The sequence below is a fragment of the Podospora bellae-mahoneyi genome, chromosome 6, assembly GCF_035222275.1.
Source record: "Podospora bellae-mahoneyi strain CBS 112042 chromosome 6, whole genome shotgun sequence".
In the NCBI taxonomy this organism is placed as follows: Eukaryota; Fungi; Ascomycota; class Sordariomycetes; order Sordariales; family Podosporaceae; genus Podospora; species Podospora bellae-mahoneyi.
The window spans coordinates 504,450-523,295 of NC_085885.1; the positions used below are offsets into that span (position 1 = coordinate 504,450).

Consider the following 18,846-nt stretch of genomic DNA (forward strand, 5'->3'; position numbering starts at 1 on the left):
CTCTCAAGTCTCAACTCCTCCGTCTTCTTGGGTCCAACGCCTCATCCCTTCTCATGTCCCTCATCTCCTTCGTACCCAGGCTCCCCAGGCCGCCCTCGCTTCTCCTCTCCCAGCCTCCCAATCTGATAACTTGACAAGTCGCGTTGTCGCCGTCACTCGACACCTCCGTCGCATACTCAATCACATGCCTAGCACCATCTTCCGGAGTCTTGGCCTCTTTAATCACATCCACAATTTCCTGATCCGACAAGCTTCCGCTCACACCGTCAGACATGAGCACCAAAAACGAGTACTCTGCCGGGCCCATCTCCACCCTGGTGATATCTGGCTCAGCAGAAACACCGATCCTTTTGCTCTGCATGTCCCCAAATGATCTGCTATTGGCCAGCCCGCCGATTCTCTCCTCTCCAAAAGAATCGGTAATCATACTGCTGGCATATCGACTCATCCGTCTCGTCTCAACTGGCGACGATGGCCGATGATCGGTGGTCAAAGCCAGAGGTTTGCCGGTCTTGGTCTCGCACAGCAAGACACGCGTGTCTCCCACATGGGCTACAACCAGCGTTGAGTGCGCATTGGGATGCCAGAAAGGAGCCGGAGTAGGAGTGGAGATGAGAGCTACCGAAGCGGTAGAGCCTCCCTTGAAGCGCTCCCGCCCGCCGATGCTATGGCCCGATGGGGGAAGGTGCGGGACGCCCAGGATCTCGTCCTTGTTAAGAGGCAGGTCTTCTACAATCACGTCTTCTGGATCTGGCTTGCGCGCTTGCGCCGTGACGAAATCGAGGTCAGCCCTGAGAAAGGCATAGGTCAGAACGGATTCGAGGGTTGCGGGCACATTGCTAGGAGTTGTTGATGACATAGGTTCTTCGGCAAAGGAGGAGGTGGACGAGACGGTGGAAGCCGTGAAGTGGCTCGGATGAAATCGGCGAAAGTAGCCTCCAATGGTGCGCCGGTACTCATTGAGAAGCTCTTGCTCCAACTTCACGGTCTTGCTGAGACCTGCTGGAAGCTCAGAACCATCCTCAGCATTGTGTTCCCTCGGTTCTTCCTGGTTGCGCGAGACATCTGGTTCTGATAAGGAATACCCTGGGTCTGACAGGGAGTACCTGCGATCCTTATCACCCTTCAAGCTGCTTTCCAGCTCAAATTCCGCCGCCGCCTCCTCTATATACCCATGCAATTCGTCTCGCAGAAACTCGCTACACTCGGACCCTCCGTGCCCGTCAAATACGCCGAAGTAGAATATTTGAGGATCCCCCAGGGCGCTGTAAGCATTGATGCTTTCGCCTGTGTGTCTTGGCTGGCGCACCACACTGGTTGGTACACGCCTTGAGAAAGCTGGCAACGTTATTGTCCCAGCTTGGTTGGTATCTTCGTTGTATGGCCGCTGTCCGCGCGAGACAGATGTACCAAAGTGATGCTTGGCGCTTCGGAGAGGGATACGGACTACCGTCAAGTCGCGACCGGGCATATTTGGTGGGTTCAAGGCTGGTGATGACCCAGGTTCTGGCGTGTGTGGTGTCGAGGCAGATCGAGGAAGCTTGTGGCCGGGGCCGACAGAGGATCGCGAGTCTGGATGAAGCGAGGACGAGGGAAGGTGAGTTATGAAGTAGTTGTGAAAGCCCCGTCGTAGAACTGGGTTGGCGGCGACAGTGCTCTGGGCTCGCCAGCTGCCGCAAGGCTGTGTCGCATCGCGGTGTGCCAGGATGGTAGCTCGAGTTGGTGTTCGGAGGTGACGGTTGGCGCCTGCGAGTCGCAAGGCGCGAGTGTGCGAGACGGTAAGGTTCCGCATTTGAGCTCGTCCGTGGTGATGAAAAAAGGTTGCGATGTAGCTCATGAAGGCGTCGAGGAGGGTAGGAGTGGGTGGTGGGAGTCGGGACGAAGCTGTCCGGACACTCCTCACCGTAAGCTGTCCCAGAGCCCGACGACAAGGCAATGGGAGCATCGCCAAGCAGACAGAGCCAATTGCAGTCTTATAAAAGACCAGCTAATGTAAGTTCACGGCCAGCAAATAGGTAGAGACTCGATATCGTGCAAAATGTGGCCATGGAACCGGAAAGAGGTGGCTGACGTAGTGCGAGGGCGAGGTGCAGGCCGAGCAGGCACTTGACGAGTTCGGGGAATATGTTGGGGCCAAGAGGCGTGCTCTTCGTGCGCTGCGGCAATTGGCTGTCTTTGGTTGACTTGTAGGGACTTGGCGTTCAGGGTTTGCCTTCCACAGTCTGGGGCTGGCTCGGCTGATGTTTTCCACCGGGAATCGAGATCGGATAACGGAGAGTCTGTGATAGATGTCTGGTGATAGATAAAAAGGGACGGAAAGATGCTTGGATATTGCTGTTTGCAGGGAATGAACATGCACTTTTGACAGAAACGCAGGGGAGCGGCATGCTCTCTGGGGCCCCGGGGGTCCTCTGGTGGGGGCTTTGTCAACGTCATTTTAGCGGGTGCTCTTGGCACCTTTGAACTCACCCTCAACCCTCGCTCTCAATGACAGATGAACCGTGATGTTCTTTTTCTCGATATGGTATTCTTACACTCGACCTAAAGCGATACACACTGGCATTTGTTGGTCTCAACCAGCATTACTTTTATAGGTAATTCTCAAACAACCCGTATCCCATGACGGACCGCTTCGGCCTAACCCTCATCTGGAGCCACTTGTCAGGCTGAAGATTTTCGAGCTACGGATATGGATCGCGATATTCGGCCCTTGTGGACTGCCGTTACAAATAGCGGATTCTGAAAACGCAACATCGTGGTTAGCAAGCACATCGTGGACAAAATAAGTGGTACTGCAAGTCGGTAAAACGTATAATCATCATCGAGCTTCGCCTTTTAAAAATAAAAACAGGCGTCAAAAGATAATTGTCACGCCTCAGGTGATAGCTAAAAGGCCTAAAAAATAATCAAGAGGCCTATTAACGATCTTCTAAGGCCTGCCAGTTATCTATTAAGGCCCCTTAGCTATGTTTTGAAGCCTATTAAATATTTTTGAGGCCTGGTTCAGTGTTTTCCAGTGCTAGTTATTTGATCCACGACGTGGTTGGCTATCACATCAGATCGCCCCTAACGCCATCCACCGGCCAACCGCCCTATAAGATTTTTTTTTCAGAGCCGGCCAGGGGCAAACCTGGAAAAGCCTCCTCAAACATTCACCACGGAAGCCTAATCCCGTCCCGGCCCTGAGTCTGATCTTTTCTCAGCCCCGGTCCCGGTCATGGACGGCTCCGCTCCGGAACAAGTCAACCCGGCCGGTCCGCCTCCGGGAAAATATCTTGGCGATCTGGCTGTGGTCGACATAGCTCCTGAGGGTGACCTTGTCCTTCGTGTCACCTTCAACACGTCGAAAGAAACACTCACGGCAGCCAAAAAGTCAAAGGAGTCACCAACGGCTCTCAAGCCCACAGTGAAGCAAGGCTACAGGGTGCAAATATCTGTTCTAAAAGCCAATTCAGGGTACTTCAACCGTTTGCTAGGGGACACACGGTTTGTGGAAGCCAAGGCAGTTGCAAATGCCCTCCAAAAGCTGTCCCTATCAAACGTAAAACCCTCCGAAGCAGACCTTTCCGAGCTGCCAATCGTCGAAATCAATGAAGATGACGAAGCCTCCCGTACCGCCAACCTCAGCTTGGCCTTCGGTGACCTGATGAGGATCCTTCATCGAGTCCCCATCACCACCAAGCCCCTCGCCGTCCGCTACCTGGCCATCATTGCCGTCCTAGCAGATCGCTTCGACTGCACCCCCTTAGTATCCAAATGGCTAGCCGCAATCAAGTTCAAATTCCCCCCCATCACCACCCAAAACCAAAACCGAACCGGCCCAGCCCTCTCCAAGTCCTCCGAAGAGCTCCTCCGCCAAAAGATCCTCGTCTCCTGGCTTCTTGACCGCCCATTAGTCCTCCAACCCTCCACCCGCGAGCTAGTCATGTACGGCTCAAGACGATGGTGCACCCTCTTCGACGAAGAAGACGAAAAGTCCGAACACGCCTACACAGCAGCATGGTGGGATCTCCCCTCCGGTCTCGAACAAGAACTCCAGCTCCGCCGGGACTGCATCCTCAACACCGTCTCCTCCGTCCCATCACACTTCCTCTCCCTCTACATCTCCCCCTCGCAGTCTCGCCCCCAGTGCAAGCTAGGCTACACCTCCTCTCCCAGCTGCGACTCTTTCCAATTAGGGGTAGCTATCAAATTTCTCACCAACCGCAACCTCCTCTCCTTTGTCGATTTTGCCCCAAAGTCGTACGACAAATTCCATGCTTCTGGCCCGCCGAATGACTACATCATGTCTGACGTCTTGCACATAATCAAGACTCTTAAGCAATGCCCGGCGTATCGAATCGATGACAACCACAGGCATTGCGATCTGAGGGGTAGGATGGGCAGGATATTGGAATTTGTCGAGGCCAGGCTGGGAGGTGGCGGGGTGGGTATCAATCGGGTAGAGTGGGCGAAGGATAGAGTGGAAGCTTCCTGGGAAAGGAGGCACGGGGCGGAAGATGGGGAGGAAAGGGTCTTGAAATATACCAGCTCGATGAGCTCTGATCAGAGGCTAAGATACGGGGGTGCATTTGCGGCAGAGAAGTTAGCAAGAGAAGTATTCACAGCCGATGAGTGGGATTGGACAGCCGGAGAAAATGAAGGGGAGACAGAAGGAATCAGCTTTGGAAAATGGAAGCTTGGGGAGAAGTCTTTTCCCAAATGATGTCTTGAGAGCTGCGGGCAAACTCCCTGGTTTACTCACGGTATTACTTTACACTTATTCGCGTTATTTCTGGCTTGTGATATATTTCTGGCTTGCTTGTGGTATACTTTTGGCTTGGTTGTGATGGTTTTGGCTTGCTCATGATAAATTCCTGGCTTGCTCACGCCTTGTGGCTCGGTTCACACGCGCTGCTGTGGCTTATACGAGAGTCGAAAATGCCATTTATAAACAAAGAACACGCCTTATTGATATCATCCATTTGAATGTGTTTCAAATTGACTAAACTACCATACAGCGGCAATACCTATGATACAAATGTCGGCCATTACCCTAGCCTCCATCAACTCTCTCAGTGAGGCCCAGACAATCATCAAAGCCTTCAGAAATCTCCAGCGAAGCCTCAAACCATCCTTGAAATATTGTCTTCAATCTTCACATACGGAGCCGCATTTCCCTCCACGCAGAGAATGTCACTGCCAGGCCCAATGGCTATCTTGATGCTCTCCTCCCTGCGTCCAATGTGCTCCTCTGTCGGTGGTGGCTTCTTGGAGAAAGGCCAGTGTCCCTTTACCTCCTTGTACCTCAGGATCATGAAGATGGTAATGACTACAATCCAGTAGACATTGTATGATATGACCGAGCCGTACGTCGCCGAGTTATTCCATCCTAGAACAGCGTTGAGGAATCCCCAACCTGATCCACCGTTCACAAAGGGGCTGCAACACTGCGATGATTATTAGCGCCTTGCAACTTGAGATCGGAGGAGAGAACCTACATCGACGTGCCAAACGGACTTGTCAATATCATAAGTTCCCGGACCTGAGCCCAGCTCGGCAATATCACCACCGCCCACCATGTCTTGCCAAATTTGCTGTTCAAAGGCCCAGACAGCCCTTGAGAAGAGACCGGCTGCGACCAGGTAAAGAAAACAAGTCGAGATGACGAGGAACAGCTTCATTTTGGTATGTGAACCACCCCTATTGTTCGCCATGTGAGAAACCTGCGCCTTCTTTCATCCGATCCTGTCAAAGACTTACTTGTACATGGCCAAGCCAACTCCTGCACCAACCATCAGTCCAACAATCACAGCAATCGGCACCGACGTAACAGGTGCAGAGAAGCTAACTCCCGCAATGAAAACCACCGCCTCAATCCCCTCCCTGAGCACGGTAACAAAGGGCAGCATGAACATGCTATACTTTTCCAACCACATCATGACAGTGCCTCTCTTGGTTCGTCTTTGCCTTGCCTGCTCGCCTAGCGACTGCTCGATCTTGGCTTTCCACTTGTCTTGCATCTTGCCGATTCTCAATAAGGCGAAACCGACGGCAGTGATGATGAGAGAGGCGATGAGAGAGAAGGCGCCTTCATAAGTAAGCTCACGGGCACCCCATTGGTCGACACCGAGGGAGTAAAACACTCCGATGAGGGCACCAGAGATGATGAGAGTGATGACCAGGCCGGCCGTGGTGCCGAGCCAGACTTGACGGACGAGCTGCCTGTAGATTGCGCGATGGGATCGGTAGAGGGTTTTCTTGATGAAGGCCAGGAGAATCGAGACGATGATGGCTGTCTCGAGGGCCTCCCGGAAAGTGACGAGGAAGATGGGTATCGAGAAGAGAGCGACCATCTTTGCGACTCTTTGCTTCAAAGCCGAAGTGTCTGAGGTACACTGAGGGCCAACAAGTATGCCAAGATAGTTGGAGAGAAGGTCGGTCTCGGTGGGCTATCAGATCGAGATTTTCTGATCACACAATAATGGAAAGGAATGGGAGGAACAGACAAAGACGAGAAAGTGGATGTGGTGAGTTGGGCCATAATATCAGACCATCTGGACTAGAAGGCAGTCACATTATCGAAGGCGGTGGCACAAACGCGGGGTATGAAGACGCGTTGATAAGTTGTTCTTTCCTGCGTTTGATCTCAGGGGACTCGGTGTACTCGGGGAAAAACTGCCACGTGAGACTCCTCCGAGGCCATCAAGGTTCTCAAGTCGACTTTTGAGCACATCAACACACGGCTGCCTGACCTGGGGTACTCGTGTGAAAAAGTACAGACATGATATATCATGAGCCAGTTGATCACGGTCCAACCACCGGTGTACATAGACACGAGACAAAAAGGAGGGGCTTTGCCAAGGGGCCAAGGAAGCCAAGCACAGTTAAGCTTTGTGGACTGTCGATCTCAAAGGGGTGATTGACAAGGGGCTACTTATGTAGCCTCATTCTGAAAGGTCAATATACAAAGACACTTATGCAGACAGCTAAAGCATTGGAAATCTTCCTGGTGGTGATTTAAATCCCTCGCATTCTGAGACACCGATTATGATGCTTGTCCCACCCTACCCATGTGGTGACTTGGACAGCAGTCGCAGGTTGCGAACCGACCACTCGTTCCTGCCTCAACACCGTCATAAACATGGGTGCCCGACTCTTTGATGGCGGGGTCGGGTATCAAGTGCTTTACTCCGACTGTCCAGCTTCTATCGGATAGCTATCGGGTATCGGATACTGGGCTACGTCTTTTCTGATCCATCAACAACCTCCCGCGCATTCCCGGCTTCCATGTGTGGCCTTCTTCGATATCTCCCTAATCCTTTCTCTGACCTCAAAGAACTCTCCACTGTTGAAAACAAGAATTCAATATGAATCGCGGCATCTCTGGATCTCCAAACTCTTTGCTTTGGATATTCCTGCTTTTGTTCGGTTTTTGTCTTTCTGGCCATGCGCAGCAACCTGATGCCGCTCACGATATCGACAGCGGTGTCGACGACTCTGCTCTTTGGCACACGTACAGCGACAAGACCCACATCTACAAGTTCAATGTCTCTTGGGTGGTGGCCAGCCCTGACGATCCTGATGCCGATGAGAATTCGACCAAGCCAGTCATTGGCATCAATGGTAAATGGCCTTTGCCTGTGATGGAAGCCACAGTTGGGGACCGCGTCATTGTCCATCTTCTCAACCTGCTGGAGACTGAGCCTACGTCTCTTCACTTTCACGGTCTCTATCTACGGAATGAGACACACATGGACGGTCCGGTTCATGTGTCTCAGTGCACGATCCCACCTGGCTCAAGCTTCACATACAACTTCACTGTTAACGAGCCCGGCATCTACTGGTATCACTCACATGTCCATGGGCAGTATCCAGATGGCTTGCGAGGGCCCCTTATCATTCACGACCCGGATGACCCTTTTGCAGACAAGTACAGCGAGACTCGGCTTCTTACCGTCTCAGACTGGTACCTAGACAAGATGCCAGACCTTATCGCCCGGTTCATGAGCAAGGCCAACCCAACAGGAGCAGAGCCCGTACCGGATTTGGGTTTATTCAACGACGAAATCGATGCAAGCATCATGGTCAGTCCTAAGACGACATATCGTTTTGATGTGATCAACATGGGCGCTTTTGCCAGTGTCTACCTCTGGTTCGAGGGGCACAACATGACCATCATCATGATTGATGGTATTTATACCCACCCGGTGGAAGCAAACATGATATACGTAACTCCTGGTCAACGTTACAGCTTCCTCATCACCACCAAGGCAGACGGCTCGGCAAACTTTCCATTCGTTGGCAACATGGATCTGGTAAGTTTCCCGTTTCCATTCATGTCCTTTCTTAGCTGACCAGTCAGAATCTATTTGACAGTCCACCAAAGTCTTTCAACCCCAATATAACCGGGTGGCTGATCTACGACGAAGACAACAACTGGCCAGATGCGGCCAAGCTGGACGGTTCTTTCAATCCTGTTGATGACTTTGATTTAACACCATTAGATGATCAGCCTCTCTTTGGTGAACCAAATCAAGTTGTGCAGTTGGATGTGATGATGGACAATCTTGGTGACGGAGCCAACTAGTAGGTGCTATGCATTTCTAACACTTCCAGTTTCATATTCTGACCATTGTCCAGTGCATTCTTCAACAACATAACATATGTTCCTCCCAAGGTTCCCACCCTTTACACCGTCATGAGTTCTCAAGATTTAGCAACCAACCCGGTGGTTTACGGCACCTACACTCATAGCACTGTTCTCCAAAAGGATGACATTGTGGAGATCGTGCTGAACAACCTCGATCCAGGAATCCACCCATTCCACCTCCACGGCCACGATTTTCAGGTGGTCTGGCGCTCTGAAGACGATGCAGGAACATTTCAAGATTCAGGCATCACATTATCAGACTTCGCGCGTGTGCCCATGAGAAGGGATACTGTTTTCGTACACCCTAATGGGAACTTGGTTCTACGCTTCAAAGCCGACAACCCAGGTTTTTTTTTCCCTCTTTGCCCTCGTTCATTGTATGGTTTCTAACAATTGAGAATAGGTGTATGGCTTTTCCATTGCCACATAGAGTGGCATGTGCAATCTGGACTCATGGCAACCTTTGTTGAAGCGCCTCTCGAAATTCAACAGTCCCTCACCATTCCTCCCGATCATCTTGATGTCTGCAAGAAGATGGGAGTGCCCACAGGAGGAAATGCTGCCGGAAACTCTGAGGATTTTTTGAACCTAGATGGGGAGAATGCACCGCCCAATCGGTTGCCTGACGGGTACGTTACTTCAGCAGAGTGACCTTCATCTGATACAAAGTCTGAGGACGAGTCGAATGGCTATTTCATGTTGGAATAGTAAGAGACAGACACCGATGATGATGGTGATGATCTGATGTGGGAGGGAGGATAACTGCGCTTTCTGGGATGACCATGATGATAACATTTCTTGGCTACAAAATAGGTTTACCGGTACAGGCATCGCCGCCCTGGTCTTTAGCTGCCTGACAGGTATACTGGGCGTGATGACGATCGCGTGGTATGGCTTTGCCGAGGGGGTTAATGACGGAGAGGACAAGAAGGTCCGCATTGACGGTCAACAAGACGGAGCTGGGGATGTCAAGCTGAGGGACATGCCGTCCGGTTCGACATTGGTGAATGATCGGCGTGTGCATAAGCTGCGTAGAAACGAGACTCGTGCCAAGCTCAGGGGAGACGGATTACGAGTTTGATGGGGCCATCCATATGATACTTGATGGCACACGAGTGGATTCGGGACTTGATTTGTATCATAAGGGCTGTTTTTTATGCCATGTTGCCTCATAGTCCGATAGCTTGCTTCCATTTGGTTTGGGGATGCCAGAAAATTGGACTTTTCCTGAGGTTATTCGGCAGTTCTGAGTAGCTATCAATCGGAGGGATTATACCAAGAAGGCATGTTCGCCGAATCTTTTTTGTGAAACTTTAGTGGTTCATGAATAGGCTGAGAGTTCACTATGATTGTACTTGCTTTCACAAGATACTCAATCACCCTCTTTTCTAGGCGAGCTATATTTTAACGAGACTCAGCTGCTTCCACTCCCACACCAGTACTGTTATTGCCCCTCATCAACCCACATTTTACATCTTCACATGAACATAATAGTCAGTTTAGAATGCCTCTGGTGACAGGGCTTGTCACGATAAGCTTGAAGACCAAGGGAGTCGTCGATTGAAAGACGGCAGAAATGGTAACACTGGTGGCAACTCTGGACGCAGTACCAATAGGTAAATGATAACAGCAATAACCACATTGAAAATTATGTCTCGAGGTTACTGAATATCCTGTTCAAACCCATCTTTACCTATATCTACCGGACAAGAAGCTTTTGGTACAAATCTCGGCGCAAGAATCACACAGGCCTGTTTGTGGATATCTTGGAAGCTTGCCGATCACTATTGTCAAGGTTGATAGTATAAGCAAGCAGGAAGAAAACTTGATCATAAATCATCATCATCCCGTAAACAAGAGAGCCTTCGTGTATGCCGCCAATTCCATCCAACGGTCTGTTGCTTCAGGTAATTGCATATTTCTTCCGCCCAATCTCATGCCAACTTGAACAACCTACCGCACCAGGCAAGTCCCCGTTAACGTGAACACTATCAGGTAAACCAACCTGGAAGTATTCGCTTCTCGATTATGTTGACAAGCTCCTGCAGATCTTTCGTCACGATTTTTTCATTCCCTAGAATCTGCCCAAGGTAGTCTGGATTGTCTGCATTCTTCAAAGGGTTTTCAATGTTGAAGACGTTTTTCATCCGTTCACGGAACTGAGTCCGTTTTTTTCGGTCTTCCCCCGTGAGTGCTGCCTCGCCCCCGTTGTTCTTGATTTGCTGTTCATACATGGCGAGGTGGAGCCAGAGGCTGGTCTGATGGAGGATCTTCTTGATCTTTGCAAGTTGCTGTTGGGCTGTAGACAGTGGGAAGAAATTAAGGTTAGTACGTATCGCACACAAAGTACGAGGCAATATGAGTGGTAGCAGACAGGAATGGGAAGCTCAGGGCATTTCTGGCTTGCCTTGTTTTTCCTTGTTTCCGTCGTCATTTCGATGCCACGCCTTACACGAAGAGACTCCCACACCTGTACTACCTACGACACCCTAGCAACACTGGTAGTCACTTTGACTGTGGTTGTTGCGGTTGCCCACCACACAGTGTGACCAACAAGGTACCAGCCACCAGCCCCTGTGACGGCTCCCACAACCACAGCTGTGGGAATCCACGACCACTTGGACCATCTCTTCGAGTTTCTCTCCACTCTTGCAAGTGTGTACAAGTTTTCCACCTCTTTCAGTGAGTTTCCGAGGGTATCGATTGCGGTTTGAAGTTTTACTATCTGGCTCGCTGCCTCTTTCTTTGTTCCTATTAGACAGTCAGGTCCGTTCCTGCAAAGATTCTGGCAAAAGAAAAAAAAACAGGCGACGGCCATATCAGGTAGGTAGGTAATTACCTTGGTCTTCCCTGCATCGCACTTGTCGAAAGACTTGATTCACCTCATATTGCATTTTCTTCAGCTTCTGGGCTGATTCATTGATCCTTTTATGCAGTTCGGTGCAACTGAGCTGTTTAGGCTCGATCTGTTTAAAACTTTCAGTATAAAAGCACCAGAAAGAAACTATTCACGGGAAAACCAGAAGATCCATTGGATCTTAGGGGATTACATACACATTGCTGCAGCACCCAGACCACTGAGAGGGCTGTAAAATGCAGCTGCTTGAAGAAAGTTGCTGGCCGTTCCTATCGATGCTATTATGCTCTGAAAATTTTGCATTTCACTGGCCCATTTCAATACGATGCTAGGGTCTAAAGACGAAACATCTATGCTCATGACGACCTTTTTGCTAATACGCGAATACACGTGCTAAGTTTGTCTTGATTCCAAAAAGAAAAAGTGGAATACAAAGGGTGAATCTTACAATCCATAAGCCCACTCATGGCGATTCTCTGTCTGCAGGTTCTGGCATTAAAGGTCTGTCGGCAACACCTTTGCCGAGTTCTCTGCCTTGTGAGTTAAGAACTGACGGAGAAAGATCTGAAAATTGTTTCCCTTAACGCCCTCTATTGATTTTCCCGGAGGAAGGTCGGGTAAGAACTGGACATTGTGCTTCTCCAGCAGTCTTAGTAAAGACAAAGCATCGCCTGAGCTGAAGAGACTGTCGCATAGTCGTTGGATATCATCTTCGACACTTTGGTCGGGGCCCAGGGGGCTCATACGTTCCAAGACAATCTAGGAGCATGTCAGTCCTCAAACGTGAAGTCTCATGCTGTGGCGGAATACGAATGGCCGCTCACTTGTGTAGAGCAGTGACTATCATTGGATTGCAGATAGTTCAGATCTGCTTTCCACAAATCATGGTCAGCTGCTGAGGCTGCGCGGAATACAGATGCTAATCCTCGGTTGACTTTATCCTTGGTGGCATCGACATTCGAATGCAGAACCAGAAGGTACAGCTTTGTCGTCTCTGACATCTTGGGGATCGGAGTCCTGCTGCCCCCGAGAACCAAGTGTGATGGAAAGTGCCGTCAATAACAACCACTGATGATACGTTGCCATTATTTGTATCGAGGAAAAGCAGGAATGGAAAAGGCCGAAGGACACCGGAGTTTGAGTAGTAGTAGCCTGAAGAAGGTTTGCAAACGAACTTGGAGGGCATTGTGCAGAAGGGGGCGGGCCACCTCTGCTGCAACCCGTTCATGACCGGTTCTATACATTGGGATATGCCTGTATGTCTGATAAGGATCAATATTTATGCATTCAACAAGTCTCATGCCATGTCTTTTGATGAAGATTGGACGTCACCCCTGTCAAGAATGCTTCTTTTCTCGTGTGACGTGCGGGATATGACTGCCCAGTCGTTGAACAAGCTGGTTGAGCTCAACAAGCTGAAACAACCAGCTTTCTAAGGTTCCCCTCTGTTTGCTGCTCAGTTACCAACCACATTTCGAACTTAAATGACCTTCACATACCCAACATGTTTACCGATCGCTTTCTGGCATAGGCGGACTGCACCCAGCGATCAAATGGCAAACAATTCACTCATTCAAAGTGCGAATCTCGCACACAGCCATGACCATGAATACCTCTCAGGACGGCCGAGCGATGAGGATCTCGAGATTGAGATCAATGCCTTCCGTCGCAACACCATCGACTTCCTCGCCAGTTATCTTGCCACAAGAGAGGCAATTGCTCACAATCATGCGCCAGGAGGTCATATGAACGGCAGCAACGGCAGTACAGACATAAGTACACGACACCGAGTTACCTCTCTCATCCAACGGGCCAAACTAACTGACCCTTCCAACTCCCACAGCCAAAGCACTACCCACCCCAAACAAGTTCATCACCCTCACCGCCACCCACGACCAACTCCAAATGCAGCTCGTCCCCCTGCGCAACATCCTCCACCAAACCCTCCACGAAGCCTGGATCCAACTCCTACGATCAAACTTTTACCTAGTTTCCAGGTATTCACCCTATCCTTTCTCCTCTCCCCACCAGAATCTCTCCTAATCCCCAATCCTACAACATCAAAAACAGCTAACCCTCTCACCCAGCCTCCTCCTCAAACTCACCACCCCCCTCCTCACAACTAACACACCTCTCTCCATCCTCCTCTCCATCCTCCTCGCTGCATCATCAGCCAACACACTAGCCTACCGAACACCCCTCTACCTCCTTCTCTCATCCAAAACAAAAGACACATCCCAGATCAAAGCCCGCCTAGACGAAGAAAGCTCCTTCTTCAAACAACCCGACACCAACAACCCTGACTTCTCAGCCTTTACCCAAACCTGGCTCCTCACGGCGGACGACCTCGTCAAACTAGGCGCCAAATGTCACTCCTGGATCCCACAATATGACGATGAGAGGCAGCAACTCATGACCGGTTCTCACGGACACAACCCAACCACTACTTCCGAGAGTGGCCAGGGCTGGGCATGGGCAGAATGGTACGCCGGGCGCCTGGGCGGAAGCAGCGAAGGGTGGTTCTGGGAGAACAAAGTCGACGAACCGGCAGAGTGTACACATTTTTCACTGTTGGGGATTGATTAATACAGTAGTATTCCGTAACATATGTGGTGGTATTGACTTGGTCACCCCCAAATACCCCTGAACCCCTGAGCATAAGCACCGCATAAACCATCCCCACACCAACTCAGCATCCCGATTTCACAACCAAATCCAAACAAAATAATGTCAAAAGAGATATTAACCTTATGAAAATAAAATAAAAAGTTATGTACAACCCAAACAAAAAAGAAACCGTGTCAAGAACTTTCGGCAAAAAGAAAAAAAAACCAAGAAAAGGAAGAAAAAAACCGAAAGCTCCCCCCTCTTCCCCCCCAACAAAGTGAGATACAACGTGCACGTATACCGTATTTAACGGGATACCAAGAGAACATGCTGACAACCCTCCCTTCTAGTGATGGTCCCTTTTGCACACACTCCCTGTTGTACCATGACCACATATCACGCCCAACCAACCAACCCACCAACCAACCCACCAATCAACCAGCCAATCACACCAGCCCAAACGCCGCCCTGAAGGGAAAACTTCCAATCCCAATATGCAAACAATGCAAACCGACAACTAAACTGATCCGAACAGTCCGCTCTCACACCAACCATGCCATGCTCCCCTCCGGCCATGTTCCAACCAACCATTAACGTACAACAGCATCTTTCTGGCTTGTCGTGGGCAGACGGTTCATCCAACCCCAACAGCCATATCTTACAGCACCACTCCCACAAATTCTCGTAGAAGCCGAGAATATGCCTTACTCCTGCCTCCTCTTGGCAATCCTTCTAGCCTCCCTCCTGGCCTCAATGTCACCCTCAGCGAGCCACCTGCTCGCCTTGACCAGCTGGATCACGTTCACGACCTGCTTGAAGGCCATGACGGGGAAGCTCACACCAGTGATAACCCAAGGCCAGAAACTGTCCATCTTGTTCGCCCTCGCCATCTCGAGCGCACCGGCGCTGTAGGGATTGGCGAAGATCATGCTGAGAATGCTAGAGTTGACCTGGGCGCCCTGGTGAATGGCGGCGGCGGTCGAGGGAGGAACGGTTTCAAGAAGAGAGGGCGAGAGGAGCGGGGAGCTGAAGGAGAGGAGGTACAAGCCGACGAAGAAAGCCTCGTTCAGGAAGCAGGCGATGAAGAGGACGTTCTGGTTAAGGAGGATAAAATGTTAGTGACGCAGTTCCTCGTAAAAGTAAGCTGGAAAGGCAAGTACCTTGTTGGTGTAGTAGAGGTTCAGGAGGAAGGAACGGGACTTGTCGACGTTCTTGTGGGAGGTGTTGCTGCCGCCAAGGGCAAGGGTGGCGTACATGTGCATGTCTGAAGTCGAAAGTTAGCATTGCGCTCCTAATCTAGCACCGGGGAGAAGCATGGCTCACAGTGGCTGGCAAGATCAAGAGAGATCAGGAGCTGGAAGAGGATGGCCCACCGGGGAAAGGCAGAAGCGAGGAAAGTCAGAAGGCAGGAAGTGGTGCACCGATCCGTAACTGCATGAGCATGTTAGCATCTTGTCGCACGTTTTGTAACTATAGAGAGTAAGTGCTTACCCATATCAAGCACGGCGCCGAAGCGCGTACTTTGATTGTACGCTCTGGCGGCAATTCCATCTAATGCGTCGAGCAGACAACTGATGGAGTATAGCAGTGTGCAGGTTCTTGGATGAATGGGCATGTAGTAGAGCGACGCAACAGCGAGGATGATTCTGGCGTATCCGATCAGGTTGGGATAGAAAAGGAAAATGTTCTCGGCGGGCTCGTCATCGTCGAGGTCATCGAGGATATCTCGTGGAGCGTTCTCCTGTTCCATGACAGGGGCAGCATTGCCGTTGACGGTGGTGGCATTCTTTTCTTGTTGCGCGGTCGCGGCCTGTCTCCTCGTTGTAACACCTGCCATCTTTCTTGTCTGATAGTCTATCGTCGATGAGAGAAGAGTTGTGCGAATATCATGCGGCGACTTGAGGGCGATGCCGGCTCTTCCGAATTGCGCGAAAAGGGGTAATCGTGGGGCTCTCGATATGAGGGTTCCAGTTGGGTCTGAAGCAAGGGCGCGGTCGATTTGTTATCGCGGGTTGCCAATGCGGCTCTGGGGGGATTGGCTTCTCCAGAGGGTTGATTACAAAAATATAGGGTATGAATGAACGTAAGAAAACCCGTGGTGTTTTCTCTTGGAAAGGAGACCGGCTTCGAGCAAAGACCGAGATTGAAGTCGCCGGGGTTTCGGGCAGTTGATGACGGAGTTTTGGCAGATAACACCAGATGCAGCCAGGGAGTGGATTCATTCGATTGCTTCTGCCATGAAATCGCTTGGCCCAAATTTTGGGACCCAGACTGCCAAGATGCGATAAGAAGGTCGATAAGAGCTTCCATCTACCCCACATGTCCAACGCCAAGCCGACTGTCGTAATTGTTAAGCCATCCTGACCATCAAAGCCATGACAATTCAAAGACACACCGGTCCCCAGGGTTCGGGTCTGAGCCGACTGAATCTGAGACCGACATCTCTTAGCATCCGCCAGCCCGGTCACTTGTCCCTCGCAGCCGTTCGCCAACGTCAAAGGTAGATCTGCCGCTTCTAAACGACCGGATTGCCCGGCACCGTTCTTATGTACATCCCGTCATCCTCCGAGTCCGAGATGGGGACGGTGGAAAGCATGGAACCAGCAACGTCCGCGTGGAGAGACTACTCCGTGTAAAAGCGATCATATCCGTAAGAAATCATGAACTTTACTGAGGCTTTTTCAAAATCTTTCCGAAGCGAATTTATCACGCGGCGATCAAGCTGATGGGAGTGTGGGCTGTGGACGTCTCATTCGGCTGATAGGGTCTGTGCTTGCATTGTCGAATGCCCTTGTCGAGCGCCGCATCTCTGGCTGAATAGGGATGGATGGTCGACAAGGTTGCAGAAGTGGGAAGCGGTGGAAGGGGAAAGGCGAAGAAGGATAGCGCCGTCGACGAGGGGCAGCCGGATGTTACTCCGGGCACTTCCAGACAAATCAGAACTGCGGCCGGACACGCAGCCCGGAGGGGGTTGACGGGAGTTTCCAGCTTCCTGTCTATCTATCTTGCGTTCTGCAGCGAGACGGGAAGCAATCCCAGCTAGGTAGGTCGACAGCTAGGCTGGCGAGTTGAAACTGTTGCGGATCTTCCTCTGTGCTTCCGCCCCATCACATTGCAGCTTCATTGCGACTTTCCAGGTTGCTACGAGCTGACTTGGCTGTCCGGGCTCCTGTTGGAACTGCCAACACAGCAACCAAGTACCAACCTACATACAGGACACAGCTACACGCCGACGTCGGCAGCATAACCGCCGGTCAAGGCCAGCTCTGGCTTATGGCTTCGTGGTTCCCGTGCTGCAATCTGCTGCCCGTCAGCGATGTCGTCCTCTCGTTCAGAGCTGGGGCGAACTGATATACCAAAGCTCACTACGAATAGGCACGGCCCGACGGCGGACGGACAAGGGGTCCGGACAGTCGGGAATCTCGCCAATCAGTTGTTGCACAATGTCTCAATACGGTGCCCAAAAAGAAAGCTTCGAACGCGTGTGTGACCTGTCGTTGGTCGTGAGACACGGCGAAAAGAGACAGGATAGACATTCAGGTGCAGCAAATCATCCCGACCGACATATATCTACATGCCTATCTGATTCCCCCATATCATGTCTCAATGGTGATCAGCAGGGCTGACAGCGCTGGAGGGAGGGAGGGAGCTGAACATTCATACCTCGTAGCTAATACGAGGTATCAAGACAGCCTACGAGTGGTCTGGTCTGGCGTGGAGACGCACTTGCGGGAGTTGAATTCTTTGACGGCGGCTTTCGAGGCTTGATTGGGAGAAAGTCTGTGCGTTCCTGACCCACGGCACATCGAGACGAGAGTCGAGCCAACAAGGGCCAGCAAGGGGTCCTTGCGCCGGGCCAGGGTCTTCCCAGCCCCAAAATGGACGGTTGACCTTTTGCGGAGGCACTGGGGGGAGGGGGCACAATTTCACACCACATGCATCACCAGATTCATCACATTACCGTAGGCAAATGGTACTCTCAGGAGGACAGGACGTCTTTTACATTGCATCCGCCGGGTGCCGGATACCCCCCCAACCTATTCGCTTCCGCCTTAGTGCCAAGCGGCAAGCAGTGCACCCAGACCTGAGATGACAGTCAGCAGCTGTGTAGGTACTGTTGTTTGTATGTACCACCTATTATAAGAAGCACCCACCACACCTTGTTTTTTCCCACTCCTCGAAAATCTCGAATTTGGACCCCAAGAGCCGATCCCCTATTCCATCTCAGCTCAGCTGGCCGGGACTCATCCAACACTTCCCCGCCTCCCGTACTTCCTGGTTTCTCCGGCCACTTGAGAGTGCTACCTCGCCTTGCCGACCTTGACCTTGCCCCTGCGGGGTTGTCAAACTTCGCATCCACCGTCCTGGGCCCGCAAACCGCTAGTCTCTAGGGGACTTGCCAGTCTCGAAGCCCCCTCCTCGCCTGACGAGCTCGTGCCTGTTCTCTGCATCGTTCGATAAAACCCAACGCCCCCCAGCTTCGTGTTGACTGTACCTGGTCATCCTTGACCTATCCCCTTCTCGACCCCCGGGAGACTGGTCTTATAGACACGCAGCTCCCCCCTCTGTCAGTCGCCACGAACCGACCAACGGCTTTTCTTCACCAACTGAACTATCAACGCCACAATACCCAACAACACACGACCGCTTCTCCTTGTCGTGGCGCCGTCCCTTAGTCGCCGATAGCACCACTACCGCAGTACCGCCCAAAACCGCACGCCGCCTAGATCTTCGTGTGGGGTAGGACAGG

At 51.3% G+C, this 18,846-nt stretch overlaps 7 protein-coding genes across 7 annotated transcripts; 3 read left to right on the forward strand and 4 right to left on the reverse strand.

The window, feature by feature from the left end:
* Positions 1-10: 10 nt before the first annotated feature.
* PTC6 (Protein phosphatase 2C 6) lies at positions 11-1,945 on the reverse strand (the record flags this gene model as incomplete). The annotated part of the gene is made up of 1 exon (XM_062880868.1): positions 11-1,945. One exon carries the CDS (start codon positions 1,943-1,945, stop codon positions 11-13), a length of 1,935 nt encoding a protein of 644 aa, XP_062729098.1.
* A 1,272-nt stretch (positions 1,946-3,217) lies between these two features.
* Positions 3,218-4,705, forward strand: QC761_604200 (uncharacterized protein; the record flags this gene model as incomplete). Its single annotated transcript, XM_062880869.1, has 1 exon — positions 3,218-4,705. The coding sequence occupies one exon, from the start codon at positions 3,218-3,220 to the stop codon at positions 4,703-4,705; it is 1,488 nt and encodes a 495-aa protein (XP_062729099.1).
* Positions 4,706-4,943: 238 nt separating this feature from the next.
* On the reverse strand, positions 4,944-6,585 carry FTR1 (high-affinity iron permease). The gene is made up of 3 exons (XM_062880870.1): positions 5,743-6,585; positions 5,481-5,682; positions 4,944-5,429 (listed from the first exon to the last, which is right to left on the reverse strand). Exons 1-3 carry the CDS (start codon positions 6,333-6,335, stop codon positions 5,106-5,108), a joined length of 1,119 nt encoding a protein of 372 aa, XP_062729100.1. The 5' UTR covers positions 6,336-6,585; the 3' UTR covers positions 4,944-5,105.
* A 399-nt stretch (positions 6,586-6,984) lies between these two features.
* FET3 (Canonical ferroxidase FET3-like protein) lies at positions 6,985-9,928 on the forward strand. The gene is made up of 5 exons (XM_062880871.1): positions 6,985-8,297; positions 8,369-8,568; positions 8,623-8,978; positions 9,036-9,261; positions 9,446-9,928. The coding sequence occupies exons 1-5, from the start codon at positions 7,350-7,352 to the stop codon at positions 9,711-9,713; spliced, it is 1,998 nt and encodes a 665-aa protein (XP_062729101.1). The 5' UTR covers positions 6,985-7,349; the 3' UTR covers positions 9,714-9,928.
* Positions 9,929-10,623: 695 nt separating this feature from the next.
* QC761_0088750 (uncharacterized protein) lies at positions 10,624-12,726 on the reverse strand (the record flags this gene model as incomplete). Its single annotated transcript, XM_062872943.1, has 3 exons — positions 12,314-12,726; positions 12,044-12,248; positions 10,624-10,931 (listed from the first exon to the last, which is right to left on the reverse strand). The coding sequence occupies exons 1-3, from the start codon at positions 12,488-12,490 to the stop codon at positions 10,624-10,626; spliced, it is 690 nt and encodes a 229-aa protein (XP_062729102.1). The 5' UTR covers positions 12,491-12,726.
* A 64-nt stretch (positions 12,727-12,790) lies between these two features.
* QC761_0088760 (uncharacterized protein) lies at positions 12,791-14,075 on the forward strand (the record flags this gene model as incomplete). The annotated part of the gene is made up of 3 exons (XM_062872944.1): positions 12,791-13,265; positions 13,333-13,486; positions 13,577-14,075. The coding sequence occupies exons 1-3, from the start codon at positions 12,974-12,976 to the stop codon at positions 14,073-14,075; spliced, it is 945 nt and encodes a 314-aa protein (XP_062729103.1). The 5' UTR covers positions 12,791-12,973.
* Positions 14,076-14,550: 475 nt separating this feature from the next.
* Positions 14,551-17,344, reverse strand: pis1 (phosphatidylinositol synthase 1 (CDP-alcohol phosphatidyltransferase1)). Its single transcript, XM_062880872.1, has 4 exons — positions 15,588-17,344; positions 15,420-15,527; positions 15,257-15,360; positions 14,551-15,190 (listed from the first exon to the last, which is right to left on the reverse strand). The coding sequence occupies exons 1-4, from the start codon at positions 15,931-15,933 to the stop codon at positions 14,801-14,803; spliced, it is 948 nt and encodes a 315-aa protein (XP_062729104.1). The 5' UTR covers positions 15,934-17,344; the 3' UTR covers positions 14,551-14,800.
* Between the last annotated feature and the right edge of the window lie 1,502 nt (positions 17,345-18,846).

What these genes read in the sequence shown, in the direction of transcription:
- FTR1 (XM_062880870.1), bottom strand. Translation starts at nt 6,335, where the DNA reads ATGGTCGCTCTCTTCTCGATACCCATCTTCCTCGTCACTTTCCGGGAG. An exon ending in GTTGGCTTGGCCATGTACAA is followed by an intron (nt 5,683 to 5,742) that starts GTAAGTCTTTGA and finishes GGCGAACAATAG; the next exon opens with GGGTGGTTCACATACCAAAA. An exon ending in AGTCCGTTTGGCACGTCGAT is followed by an intron (nt 5,430 to 5,480) that starts GTAGGTTCTCTC and finishes TAATCATCGCAG; the next exon opens with TGTTGCAGCCCCTTTGTGAA.
- pis1 (XM_062880872.1), bottom strand. Translation starts at nt 15,933, where the DNA reads ATGGCAGGTGTTACAACGAGGAGACAGGCCGCGACCGCGCAACAAGAA. An exon ending in CGGCGCCGTGCTTGATATGG is followed by an intron (nt 15,528 to 15,587) that starts GTAAGCACTTAC and finishes ATGCTCATGCAG; the next exon opens with TTACGGATCGGTGCACCACT. An exon ending in ACCTCTACTACACCAACAAG is followed by an intron (nt 15,191 to 15,256) that starts GTACTTGCCTTT and finishes CTCCTTAACCAG; the next exon opens with AACGTCCTCTTCATCGCCTG.
- FET3 (XM_062880871.1), top strand. Translation starts at nt 7,350, where the DNA reads ATGAATCGCGGCATCTCTGGATCTCCAAACTCTTTGCTTTGGATATTC. An exon ending in CTTCAAAGCCGACAACCCAG is followed by an intron (nt 8,979 to 9,035) that starts GTTTTTTTTTCC and finishes AATTGAGAATAG; the next exon opens with GTGTATGGCTTTTCCATTGC. An exon ending in CCCAATCGGTTGCCTGACGG is followed by an intron (nt 9,262 to 9,445) that starts GTACGTTACTTC and finishes GCTACAAAATAG; the next exon opens with GTTTACCGGTACAGGCATCG.